Source organism: Accipiter gentilis, chromosome 14 (assembly GCF_929443795.1).
Source record: "Accipiter gentilis chromosome 14, bAccGen1.1, whole genome shotgun sequence".
NCBI lineage: Eukaryota > Metazoa > Chordata > Aves > Accipitriformes > Accipitridae > Astur > Astur gentilis.
The window spans coordinates 16,816,565-16,829,740 of record NC_064893.1 but is presented as its reverse complement, the minus strand read 5'-3'; the positions used below and the strand labels follow the sequence as shown (position 1 = coordinate 16,829,740).

Sequence of the window (13,176 nt, the reverse complement as noted above, 5' to 3'; positions counted from 1 at the left end):
TGGGATCCACTCAAAGAGTGGGGCTCTGGGAGCAAGACTGGTCCCTCTATAGACCACTTCTAGGAGTGATCTGGGGGGAAGTTGGTCCTCCTGGTGATTAGGGTGTTTCCAGGTGAGTTCAGAAGCATCTCCCAGCTCTCTCTGCCCTCCACACCACCAGTGCTGGGGACTGAGTGGAAGTGTAATGCGGTGGTGGGTGGTGATTTAAGGAACAGGCACTGGGAATATGTGGATTAATCTGTGTGATGGGAGCAGATGACCTGCTTTGGGACATCTGCTTACCTGGGTGCACATGCATCACCACGTGCTGCTGATGGGCTCTCCCTGCTCCTCCCTCTACATCAGGATGTTCAGGAAGACCAGCCGCAGCCCCCCCAGAACAGTCCCCTCCCTGATGGGCCGGTTGCTGCTACCTCAACTCCACAGCCAGTCCCAGCTGCAGGCAGCCAAGCAGAGAAGGCTGTCCCGAATAAGAGTCTCCTTGACTGGCTCCGTCAGCAGTCTGACTACACACTTGACGTTCCCGGCTTTGGCACAGTAAGGGTGGCCTTCGGTGGCGTGTGTGTGTGTCTGCCTTGTATGTTGCCATTTGTGTTAGGTTTTCTGTGGTTGCTCTTGAGTTCAGGGCTTCCACAAAGTGTCTCAAAATGCAGCCTTTTCCCCTGTACCATGGCTTGTGGTGGTCATCAAGGGCTGTTTGGGAGGTTCATCACATGTTTGAGAGGCTGGCACGGTTCCCTGTACAGCAGTGAAAGGCACTTGCTGAGCTGTGTCTTCCTGCCCCAAGGTCCGTTCTCCACCTCCAGTGCATCCATCTGCCCAATGCACAATTAGTCCAATGTCTTCCAGAAGCACCAGGGATGGGGAGAGAAATGGGAGAAGGGATTTGGGATGCTCAAGGTCTGCCTGTGTTGCTCCCTTTCACCTGTGGTCATTTTAGGCAGTGCTGTTGTATTAAATAAGGTTCCCAGACAAGAGAAACCTCCTTGCTTTAAAAACTGAACTGGCAGCTGTGTTGCAGGCTGCAAAGGCTGCGGTTGCATGGGTGTGGGCACCGTCAGAAAGCAAAGTGGCAGAGAGTGGGGTGCGAAGTCTATCTGATTCTTTTTGCCATCTCATAAGCATCCAGCTCTTGGTTTTCACAGGTTGGTTTGCTCCAGGTTTCAGCTTATTTAGCCTATTAGGTCATGTGCTAGGCAGAGCACAGGCTGTAAAACAGAGGAGGAAGAAATGTGGTGGTAATACGTAAGACTGTGCATCTTGGTCCTGGAGCATTGTGTACCTGAGGCAGAGATTCCCTAGAGCTTGGAGTACAGGCAAGCTATTAGTGTTCTGGAACTTATTAGAGATGAGAGCTGAGGAGCCCAGTGTTTGCTCGGGCAGGATGGCCCTTGCTTTTCAAAGTCCAGAGATACATGCAGCTCTGTGCCCCAGGCCAGATTCCTCGGAACACTGCAAGAAGCAGTCAGATGGTGGAGCAGGCGTGGAGGTGCCTTCCCACTCCCTTCCATCATCCTTGCCTTCTGTGGGGACTTACTGGAGCTCGCCCAGTCTGGCCATGCTCCCAGCAAGCCCCCAGTGCCCTGGGCCAGCCCTGCAGGATGTCCCCCTGTCAGGGCGGGTGTCCTCTCTCCAAGTAGGATGGATTGAAAGCTGCTTTGGGGTACTGCAGTAGCTCAGCTTGTTGAAGGACAGACCAAGCTCAGGGTCTTTTCTTTGACTCTCAGGAAACAGAGCCTGCAGTAGTTCATTATAATGCTACATCCCTGCAGGCACATTGATGCCAGGACTGGGTGCATGCAGTGGGTGTGCAACAACTCAGCTGTAACTCTGTAGGTTGTGGTCCTGAAGGGCTCTGATCCCAAAGAAACATGGTACAGCAGCTCTGCAGTGGGAGCAGCTCAGATAGGAGTGAAACAAAGCACAGATGAGCTGGCAAGAAGTGGATAGCTGTATCAGACTGACATGAGATGGCACACACAGACCTGTTCTGTCTTTCTTTCCTACTTGTAGTTAGCTCCCCATTTATAGATGCACATATACGAATTGGCAGCGTGTTACAGTTTTAGGATTGGAGAGGAATTAGAAAGGGCTGGAGCAGTCTAAGTAGGGTACACTGAAACCCCTTTATACCTACAAAAATCAGTTGCGCTTATTTGAGAGCTGGCACTGTGGCAGAGGCCAGCTTGTGCTGCTCACGCTGCTCCCACCCAAGTCTGCAGGGACCCTCTGTCCCTTGGGAGCTCATCTGTGCTGCTCTCCTGCAGGGCTTGTAGCCTTCCAGGCTTATTAAGCCATCTAGTCTCATTAATGTTGTCTTGTTTGCACTGCAGAATTTTTCAGACAAGCCCAAGCAGAGGAGGCAACGCTGCAAGGACCCCAGCAAATTGGATATTAACTCACTCACAGGAGAGGAGCGGGTGCCTGTGGTACATAAGGGTACCGGACGGCGGGTAAGCGAAGGCCTGTTCTGTGCTCTGCCCTTGGTGTCTTGAAATGCTTAGCAGCCCCTGAGCTCACCTGGGGGGAGATTTAATCCAGAGGAGCCTATGGATGGGACAAAAATCTGGAACACGTCACTGATCTGTGCTATCCTGTGACACATGTGTGCCCAAGGGGACACAAACCCACAAAATAAATGACTTTCTGTGTGAAGTAAGGAAAGTCTGAGTGTTCACCCTTGCCAGGGTACACAGACCCTACAGTGGCAAAGGAATTCAGCCTTTGGCTTTAAAGCCACCATCAGCACAGCCCTGGCTGGGTGCTTCCCGTTCCGGATTTGATTGTTCCACTTGAGTTCACTGCAATATGCCACAAATTGTAATATTGCCAAGCAAATATCTTTGGTTTGTTCCTCCTTAAGAGGTGCAAGCAGAGCATATGAATACCTGTCCAAGTGCTGGGCATGTGGGAAGTGGAGGGTTTGAAGGGCTTTTTCTTGCTTACTGAGCAAGGAGCATAGATTTACTTGTCTCCAGTTTAATCTCCAGCGCACTGATGTTCACCTCTCTGAATGAGAAGCGACGTTCAGGGATACTTTCCACCCAAATTCAGTTCTTAAACACACCCAGGACTGCACTAGGTCAGAAGGTGATGTGATATTAATCACATCTAAAACCAAAACTAAAGAGTGAGGCAGAAAGGCTGTTTCAGCCACATCTGTGTTTCCTTCTGTTACACCCATGATGGCCATTGGAGACCTGGGTGAATTGGTGGGTTTGTCCAGTTCTGAGCATGGCTTTTACAGAAGTTCTGTCTCCATTGCTTGTTCAAGGGGAGGGCGATGGGACAGGCCACAGAGGCTGAACTTGCCTCTTCTCCCTGAACTGTGTGTCTGGAGGCAGCAGGCACATACTGAGTCCTGCAAAGATGTGTAGCAAGGGAGGAGTCTCTGCCCCAGCCAAATTGCAGCCCAAATCAAGGAGCTAGAAGAAGTGTAATCGTATTTCTTGTATTAATTTACGTAACTCTTTCTGCAATAGAGGTCATCCTTCTGCTGTGTTTTATAGTTAGGGGGAGCCACGGCACCAGCATTGAAGGAGTTGCCAAGGTGGCTTGATGCAAACTTGGAGTATGCTGTTGCAGCTGACTGGGCTGACATTGTTAAGCTTTCAGTAAGTTAGAGCTTTTGGAGAAATCTGTATCATGTCATCTTTTCTTTCCCCTCCCCATCCCCACAACCTTTCTCCAGTGAGGATCTGGGAGCTGCGAGGCAGGACCTCAGCTGCGCATGCGGGAGGGGATAGCTGCAGGGCTGGCAGCACCGGGAGCACTCAGCGTGGCAGAGAGGGAGGTTGGACACGTGCCACAGATCAGCAGTGCGGCCAGGGGTAGGAGAGAGGGGGGTCAGCACCCTGGGAACAGGTCTCAGCAGCTCAGGGTGACTGTCCAGAAAGCCTTGAGATGCTTAGAAATAGCAGGGGCAAGAGAAACACCCTAGGACCAGTAAGCCACCTCGGGTGCTGGATGGCAGGGAGTGGACAAAACACATTTTTGCAGGTCAAATTTTCAAAAATACCCTCAGCTGAGGCTTTTCATCAGCTCCTGCAAACTCTGCCTGTGCAACTCTGGGCCCACTAAAGGCCCTGCAGGTCACCAGGCATGAAGGCTCAGACACTGGCAGGGAGAGGGACAGGGCAGAGCCTTGCCTTGCCGCGTTCATTTACCCTGTTCGTCACGCCAGTCCCTGCCCCGGTGCATGGCAGAGCCTGCCAAGGAGGAGCACTCTCTCCCACCTAGCACATGGGCACTGCTAGATCAATCACCCTTCCCTGCCCTGCGAGCTGGCCTTATCCAGACTTCTCCCTGCGGTCCCTCTCACCTGCTCCCTGTGTTTCTGGCTGCAGTGGTTTGTGTGACCCCCTTGCAGGGGGCTGGAGGGGGAATCAATTGGCTTAGAGGTTTGTACTGCTCTCAAATTTGCTTTTAATTAGTGCTGGAGATTTGGCCCAGCTCCATGTCCAGGCTGGCGTCAGCACCCTGTCTGGGTGGCCAGCACCCGTGCGAGCTGGCAGCTCTTCCTTACCTTCGTTTGCAGGGGATGGTTTCTTTGCCGGTAGGAATAGCTGTGTGCCTGGCCACCACCCCAGGCACCCGCTCACATGCCCTGGTTTGGCGGCTGCATGCCCGTTAGCATTCGCACCCCCAAGCCCCATCAGCACTTTGCTTTTGGTGAGTGCGCATCCGTTCTGGCACATGCATGCGGAGGGACGTCTGGCCGCTCTGGGCGCTTGGGCAGGCGGGAGCGTGGGGTCGGCTGCCCTGCGGAGCCCGGGCGTGGTCATGCTCCCACGCAGGTTTTCCCACGTGCCAGCGGGAGCAGAGCAGAAGATTATCCCTCTTTGGGCAGTAGCTGTGCTGTGCAGACTGCCAGGGTCATTTGATTCAAGTTTCTGCTTTTCCTACCTAAATCTATTATTGGAAACAGTTCGAAGAGCAGCAATACTGAAACTCAAGGGATCCACAAAGGGAAATGTTTAAATGTCTGTGATGAGGATGCTGAAAAATGGAGTTTTAAACTGCACTATGGATCCCACACACACTGCTCTCCGTAATCGGACAGTCTTGCCCAGTTGTGGCTGCTGGGTTTTGGTCCTGTATCTGAATGCTCAGAAGAACTTTCCTGGCATCTCAGCGAAGCTCTAACTGGGTGCTCCTCAGACAGCATGTCCACTCTCTGTGTGTCATCCCATGTAGCTTTGCTGTCCTGCAGAGCATTGAAAATTTGGCCCTTCACAGCTAAAAGACATGATTTGTCACCTGTTGCTGAAGCCACAATTAAAGCTGGGAAGGGAGATAAGTTGGCATCTGACACAGAGCTGCCCCGGTGCTTCTCATGTTGTAAACAGCCGAAGCTGAGGGCTTGGGTGAAAATGTGGGGTAAAAATGTGCTTCCTCCTTTCCTCCCTGTGCGCTTTGACACTGCAGTATCATGCCAGGGCAGAGAGAGGGTGTTTTGCATTTGGCAGCATCCCTTGGGGAAAAGTTGTGCGTACCTCTCAAATTCCATATCATGTAGGCAAATATTTCTGTGCTGACACCATCTGGGATGCAGATGCGAGCACAGAAAAACCAGATCTCCTTTGATGCAGTAATAACTGTCAGGTGTTTCTGTTGTGTGTGTTTCATTTTCAGGGCTACTTACCTGAAAGCAAATTCAATCGCATCCTAACTGAGCCTGTGCTCCGAGACACGGGGCCCCGCCGGAGGGGGAGAAGGCCCCGAAGCGAACTCATTAAAGGCCCTGGCGTTGTAGCAGATTCTTCTTCTGGAATGGGACCATTGTTCATGAACGGACTGATTGCTGGGATGGATCTAGTAGGACTTCAGAACATGAGAAACATGCAAGGGATCCCCCTGACCGGGCTGGTTGGGTTTCCTGCTGGATTTGCAGCAGTTCCTGCCGGCGAGGATGTGAAAAGCACCCTGAGTATGTTGCCCATGATGCTGCCAGGCATGGCTACTGTACCACAGATGTTTGGCGTTGGAGGACTTCTCAACCCCCCCATGACAACTACTTGTACTGCGACTGCTCCAACTTCGTTAACAAGCACAACAAAAAGTGGTGGTACAGCCAACACAGAGAAAGCTACTGAGGATAAACAGAGTAGCCAGGATGTGAAAAAAGAAACTCTCTCGGAAGATAAGCCTGGTCCTAGTTCGTTTTCTAATCAGACAGAATCTGCAATAACTACCAGTAGTCCTGTAGCTTTTAACCCGTTTCTTATCCCAGGGATGTCTCCTGGACTGATCTATCCCTCGATGTTTCTTTCCCCTGGTATCGGCATGGCGCTGCCCGGCATACAGCAAACCAGACACTCGGAGGCAGCGAACCTGGAAAGCCAGAAGCGGAAGAGAAAGAAAGCGAAAGGGGAATTGGCAAACCCAGAGCCAGAAACTGTCTCACTGCTGGAAAAAGGAGCTGCAAACAGTCAAAACTGTACAGAGCAAACACCGCCTTTGTCGGCAGAGAAAGAGCAGGATGGACCAGCAGAGGAGGAGCGCAAAGCGGCTTGCGATACAAATTAGAACTTTTGTTTCATTGAAAAAAAACACAAAAAGATTGTGGCTTGTGAGTTTCTTATCCCATAAACTCTTTGTTACTTACCCTCCCGCCCCGCTCCGCCTTCATAAACCTGTGTTTCCATGAGTAATATTATCTACCTAATTCCCTGTCAGAAAAAACTCTGGTGACATACTACATGTTAATAGTTGCAGGGTCTTGCCACTTTATTAGATAAACAGTGTTGTCTAGCTAGTATGGGAGGCACCGAATTCTCATTCTGTTTTTCCAGTCGTTCATCCCAGCCGACGATAGCAAATCCAGTACTCGGTCACCCCCCCAAATTGCTCACTCCTTTGAGAAGAAAAAGCAGCAAAAAAACAAGAGCAAAAGAAAAGTCTTTACCTCTTGGTCTACATGCAGACAAGGGTATTTCTGTCTACAGCGACACTGAACGAAAAAGCCTGTATTTGGGGGTAAAAAGCACAGCTATAGTAAGTGCTAATGTGTATTTTTGATTTAAAGTATTTCCCTATTTTATCATGGTTACTAGAATAGTAGTATAGACAGAAGTATATAACTAATGATTGAAAATGCATATATTCATTTCTTTGAAAGGAAAAAGCATAACTGGTAGTGATATAATTTCTTTTATCACCCCCACCTCAAAGGTTTGGAGACAAACAGCAGTGAGTGAAAATATGACGTAGACATTCTTTTGTGTTTTTTAAAACCAGATTTTGGTTTTATGTTAAGTGGAGTTTAGTTGCCCTTTCCTTGATAGTTACAAGAACTTTTCAGCTCGAGCTGGAAAGGTTTTGCACATCTTGCATGACTTTTTTGGGATTACTGTACCTGTAGCTACCAGGTTCTTCATCATTCTGCTAGTCTTCAGTTCTCCTCTATGGCGTTAGTTCTCATCTATGGCATTAGAAGTGCTGTAAAGGTATTTTTTTCCAGCTGTGAACAGGCCACACTGATTTTAATGCTCTTACATGAACGCTGAGGCTTTTTGAGTTTCTATATTTTCCACTCCTTACCCCAGAAGCAATGTCCTTTCAGCAAACAAGGAAAAGGCTGTAGGCCAGCTTTCCTGTTTGGGGAGTCCTCTAAGAAGGACCGTTGAGACTTTCAAAGCTTGAGTTTCTTCTTTTCTAGCGTTAGACTGTGAAGAGATGACCTTGGCTTCTTCTTTCCATTCCATTTGCTGTTGAACAGTATTTCCGAGTGTGTGTGTGTGTGTGTGTCCCCCACTGGCAAATGATTTCAATGTCTGCATTTTAAATGGACAGGTTTTAATGCCATCAGCCCCCCTGCAGCTCTGGGTACTGAGACTCCTCCACAGGCAACCCTTCTTATTTCTCCTTCCCCACACTCCTTGTTTAGTTTTTCTTTCACTTGGGCTTGTTCTTATTTGCAGCTCATGGTTTGAGACTTGAAATAAACCCGTGGTGGTGCAGCAGTGAGATAAAAGGCAGGCTGGTGAGGGAGTTGGGAGCGTGCTAGTAATTGGTTTCACATTTGGTTGTCACAATTTACTGTATTTTTTACTTATTTTCTGTTACAGTTTTGCTAATTTATCAGATGGTCCAAATGTTTTGACATAACTATTTCAGTTTGCATTATTTATTTATGATGCTTTTTGTCATTGTCTTTTATACATTTGGGATTATAAATTATGTACATGTTAAAATTAGCATCTCAAAGAAGTCTGTTACCCACGGTCTAAAAAGCATTTGGTTTCTATTTTCACGGAATTTATTCCCAGTTTACTGGATTGGATGATTTTTTTTTTAAGTATGTAATCAATCATAATGCACCCCCCCCAATAATTAAATGTGTTCTATTTAATAACATCCTTGTAGCATAGATATTGTATCACTATCGACAGATTTCTTAGAAATGCTGCTATCTCTATTTAACTAACATTTTGTTCAGTTTTGCCTCCAGTGGAAGCAGAAAGGGTTTTTTCAGCTGTTAAATCCAAAATCAATATAATTTATTTATGTAAAAAAAAAATCACAGTTGATATATTTTTGAACCTTTTAAGTACTAACTTTCTTTTTATTCAGTAGAAGAACATGTACTTGCCCTAAATCCTTAAAATACAAATGCTATAAAACTTCATATAGCTTCAAAGCCTTACTGTGAATGGATACAGAAATCTCTTCAGAGTCCATTTCTTGTTATGGGATGGTTTTCCCAGGGTTACACACGTAAGGAACAGGGTTGAAAGTGAAATTTATTTAATTAGCCAGCATGCTCTATACCTTGTTCTTCTTTATCAGACATGTATGCTACGTCTCTGGGTGTTTAGGCTTCTCTTTGACTGCTACTTTGTGACCCTTTTGCAACCCGATATACTCTGTGGATTATTTAGACTGTAAGGCATAAGTGGCTTCTTCTTTTCCATCATATCCAAAACAAATGCCAAATTTTCACCAGTTTTCATGGTTACTCACACAAACATACATTCTTCACCAAATGTGCTAACAAAATAAACTGTCTGTGCTCCTGAACATGGATAAAAAGAAAAAGATTTAAAAGTCAGATTTTTATTTTTTTAATTTAGTGACTAGATGATGCTTATCTTTCAAACTTGGCAGAGCCTTGCTACAGATGTATATAATTTTTTTCAGCAAATATATGTGAATGTTTAATTCACCTGACTCAGTGATAAACGTTACTTGCCTTTTTCTCAGCATGAATCTGTTGAGAAGCTGTCAAACCCAGCGGACTTCTCCTTTCTTTAGGGTTGCTCTTCGTGCACCCTTAGATATGCATTACTCTGGGGAAGGGCTGCTTGCAGCTGGCTGGCTCACCAGCTTTTCCTGCCATGGAAGGAGGTTACTGGGCTAAGCCCCCCACTGCGGCCAGCAGCTTTCACCCAGCGCCGCGTGGGTTAACTTGCTGTGCAGTGTGGATTAACTTGCTGTCCTGCATGGGTTGCAAGATCACTGGAGCAGCCCAAGCTCCACAGCCAGTTTAAGCATGCAATGGTGCGCAGGGGCTCTCTGCCGACCTGCTTCGTCCAGAGGATGGGTGGAAGCCCAGAGACCAGTCATGAGATCCCCCGAACCAGTTACAGTCCTTTGCACTTACACGGCACCTCCCAGCAGAAGAGGTGTTCGGTTCTTCTTACTGAGATATTGAGCGCCTCCATCTAAGCCTTGTAAAATGCTAACAGGTGCCAAATAAATGCTTGTCATAAATCTCTATGTAAGGATCTCATGCTTTAGAAAAGTAGGTATTAATTCAGTTTTTCAGGTGGATAAACAGGTACACAGGAAAAGCTAAATAATTTCTTTGAAGTCCAGGAAAAAGGCACAGAGTAAACCAAGACTTTTTTGCTTGCTCCCCCTGCCATAAACACCTTGTCCTGGGATTTTGTTGCTGCATTTATCTGAGGGGAGAAACAGGAAAGCACCGGGCAGAAGAGGCATCAGGTATTGCTTAGACAGGGGCAGAGGAGGCAAAACAATGCTGTGAACTCTGAATTTCCAGTTCCCAAGTCTCCCTTTAAATTTTGGCTCCGCACACTGCAGCCTTCCACCCCAGCATCATTAATGCAGAATATTTGCTCCAAGGATCGGCAGAAGCCAGGAAGCCCCTTGGTAGATGGAGAAGCATTCATGCTGGCATTTATGCTGTAAAGTCAGTGGCAGCCACCAGCGTGCTCTGTCTCATCAGATTCACCTTCTGGTAGGAATGGATGTGGTTGTGGAGGATGGGGCATGGGCGGGCACTGCTCTCTCTTTGGGTTTTGTTTTGCAGGATACAGGTGTCCTATCCCGAAGCGTGAGGGAGTGAAACACCCTGCAGCTGCTCATCTCTGCACTCCTGTCCCTGCCTGGTTTTATCTGATAGGACACAGGATAGAAAAGTATCATCGCACATTTAGACAGGATCTTTCATTCTCTGTAGGATCACAAAAAGGTTGTTAGCGATTTCCCTCAGCACTGAACTACAGCTGAGTGAACATTACCTGCCTTAAGGGCAGATGTTGCAGCTCCGGTGTCTTGACAAAGTTACAAGCAAGGATTTTGGGTCCAGAATCTCGGCTGGCAGTGAGTAGAGGACAATTCCTCTAATGGTATTGGGTTTGTATCGAATAAAACTTGAGCTTTTCAGTGCATTTGTATTTTCCACCTCTTCAGGAGCCACTTCAGCTCCAGGGCTCTGGAGCATGGGCTGAGTCACACAAGACCACTAATTCTCATCACTTTTTACAACTTTAAAGCAGTACCAAACAGGTAAAAGCACTGTTCATGGTCCCCAAGTGCTTCACACCATGTGTGCCAGCGCACAGCAGCCTACAGTTGCTGACTGGCTGGGACAGCAGGGTGCTCGGCTGTGAGCGCCAGGCAGACGGGCAGTGCTGCCAGGCAAGGAGCTGGCCCAGTGGCCAGCAGAGCAGCAGCTATGCAAAATTAGTGGTAAGAGAAATCCAGATTCTCTCTCATTTCCATTCCCAGCTATCTGCATAATGTGCCCTTTACAGCTTGTGTAGCTGGCCTGGGAGCATCATCCTTGGCTTCCAGCTGTGGTTTTTGGGGTGTTGCAGTTTCACGGTGCACCCAGGGTGGCTTGAGGCCATCAGTGTGGTGCTGAGGCAGCAGTAGTTCCTGGAGAATCCAGATTTCACCTCAAAAGGCATAAAACAATGTAAGATCTCCAGCCCAGTAGAAAGTCAGTCCCACTCCTCTCTCCTCGTTAGCCACCCAGTGTGATTTTAACTAGAGGAATGGCTCCATTTGGACACCGTTACCCGGCTCACGCTTGCCACTGGTCGGGATGGGGATGTGACATTACCGATTTCGGCTGGAATTCAATCCCAGTCTCACTGAAAGTATTGGTTTGTGCAAGACCAGCAGCAGCCCTTGGGGGCATTTCAAGGAATAGCAGCAACAGACGAGCAACCAAGGGGAGCAGAAGTCATAGCAGATGCTCTGCAGCATGTCTGCTCATCTCTCTTGGCTCCTGCCCTGCGTTTCTCTGTCACATTTTTCAGCTGGTTATGTTGTAGCAAAAGGAGACATTTTACAGGAATAGCTTGTATCATTTAGAAAAATTTTTGGAGGAATACCCCACAGTGACTGACTTTTGGGGGTTTTGGGTTTTGTTTGTTTTGGGGTTTGGTTTTTGTGTTGTTTTTTTGGGGAGGTTGGTTTTTTTGTTGCTGTTGTTTTCTTTTCAGAAAAAGGACAGAGATTTCTCATAGAGGGATGCACAAAAAGCAAAGCTCGGGTCCCTCCAAGGAAAGCACATCTTTGTTCCTGAAGGAGTAAATACAATGGTAGGACCCTGACTGCATAGCCTCATTATCAGCAATTAAATGCATTTCCTAGCTTTTCACGGCAGTCAGTTTTCCTTGCTCTTACAGCAAATCTTTCTACAAACACATTGAGGTGTTGGATTAAAGCTGGTCTTTAGGGGAAGTAACATTTTGGAAAGCACCGAGCTGAGTGGATTCTCGGTGAGGGACTGGCCCCCGCAGCCTGTGGCTTCCCACTGAATGATCCCTGGGCTTTGCAAAAGAAAATTTGAAAAGAAATTAAACCCAGCATGTGTAGGACCATAACTTAGAGCAGGTCAGAAGCTGCTGCATGAGCAGGGGACACGGGGGCTACAGCTGTGTTCCTACAGCTGCTCATGAGCCTGCCCCTGAGCATCACATCATTCCAAGGTACCGATGAGTGGGGTGGGGGTTTCATCCCCCAGCTAGAAAGCCAGGCTTGCTCTGGGCTTGCTCTGTGTTTTCTCCATCCCACAACCTCGCAGCAGCTCAGAGATGGCAGGACACCTGTAGCAGCAGTAGCTGACCCAAAATGAACCACAAGATGGTGGTTGAAGTATTGGAGTATCCTCCAGTATTACACGGGTTTGAAACCATATCCCTTATCCGTGTACGAGCGCTGCAGGCTCTGGGTCACGCAAACCCCTTCTGGGGTTACAGAAGCTGCCCCTGCCCACAGGGACGGCCAGCGCCCGCACGGCGCTCCCAGCAAACGGCGCTTTGAGAGGTGCTCCAGCCATCAGCATTCCACCAGCAGGCTGAGCCTGACTCAACAAAACCGGCCACCTTGGAATGCCTCTGAACATCCAGGGTGAGCAGAACAAAAGGGGGCCCATGCCACGAGTGACGGACGAGCATGACTCACTCTGTCAGCACCCGACGGAGCTAGCCCAGCATTTGGACACGGGGTCATCCCGCCAAGGCAACGATTGCAAAGGCCTGTGGGGTGGGGGCAAAGGAGGACCCCTGTGCAGCCGACTGGAGGCCGGCGGCAGCCGGGGAGCTGCTCCACCCACCCGGGGTGTTCCACGGGGCTGCGGGACGGTGGGGGTGGGGGAGAGGGAGAGCCGCTCCCGCCACGGACCGGGCTTGCCAGGAGCGTGCATGGGGAGGCGGCCACTGATACTGGCAAGCAGCGTGCGCCACCGCCCCCGTGCCCCACCTACGGACGCGTGTGCCGCAGGGTGCCTGCGCGGCGCCACCCCACGCGGGCGGGTGTGCGCACACGCGTCCGTGTGTGTGCAACCCCCCGGGGGCGCGTGCAGCCTGGCGCACCCCGTGTCTTTACGGGCACCGAACCCGTCTGCGCAGCGCCGAGCGCCCACCCCGCGCGCAACCCCACAGCGCCACGCGCCCACGCGTGGCGCTACCGCGTGCC

At 49.1% G+C, this 13,176-nt stretch overlaps 1 protein-coding gene across 7 annotated transcripts in view; it reads left to right on the top strand.

Moving 5' to 3' along the window:
* CHD6 (chromodomain helicase DNA binding protein 6) overlaps positions 1-8,629 on the top strand; it is a 100,982-nt gene extending 92,353 nt beyond the window's left edge. For 4 of the 7 annotated variants that reach the window (XM_049816178.1, XM_049816176.1, XM_049816175.1 and 1 more), the window contains 4 exons: positions 346-537; positions 2,334-2,453; positions 3,510-3,614; positions 5,635-8,629. In XM_049816178.1, the coding sequence (XP_049672135.1) occupies positions 346-537; positions 2,334-2,453; positions 3,510-3,614; positions 5,635-6,528 (1,311 nt within the window). In that variant the 3' untranslated portion in view covers positions 6,529-8,629. The remainder of the gene's footprint in view (positions 1-345; positions 538-2,333; positions 2,454-3,509; positions 3,615-5,634) is intronic. The other 3 variants (XM_049816181.1, XM_049816180.1, XM_049816179.1) reach the window with 1 other exon arrangement.
* Positions 8,630-13,176: the final 4,547 nt, after the last annotated feature.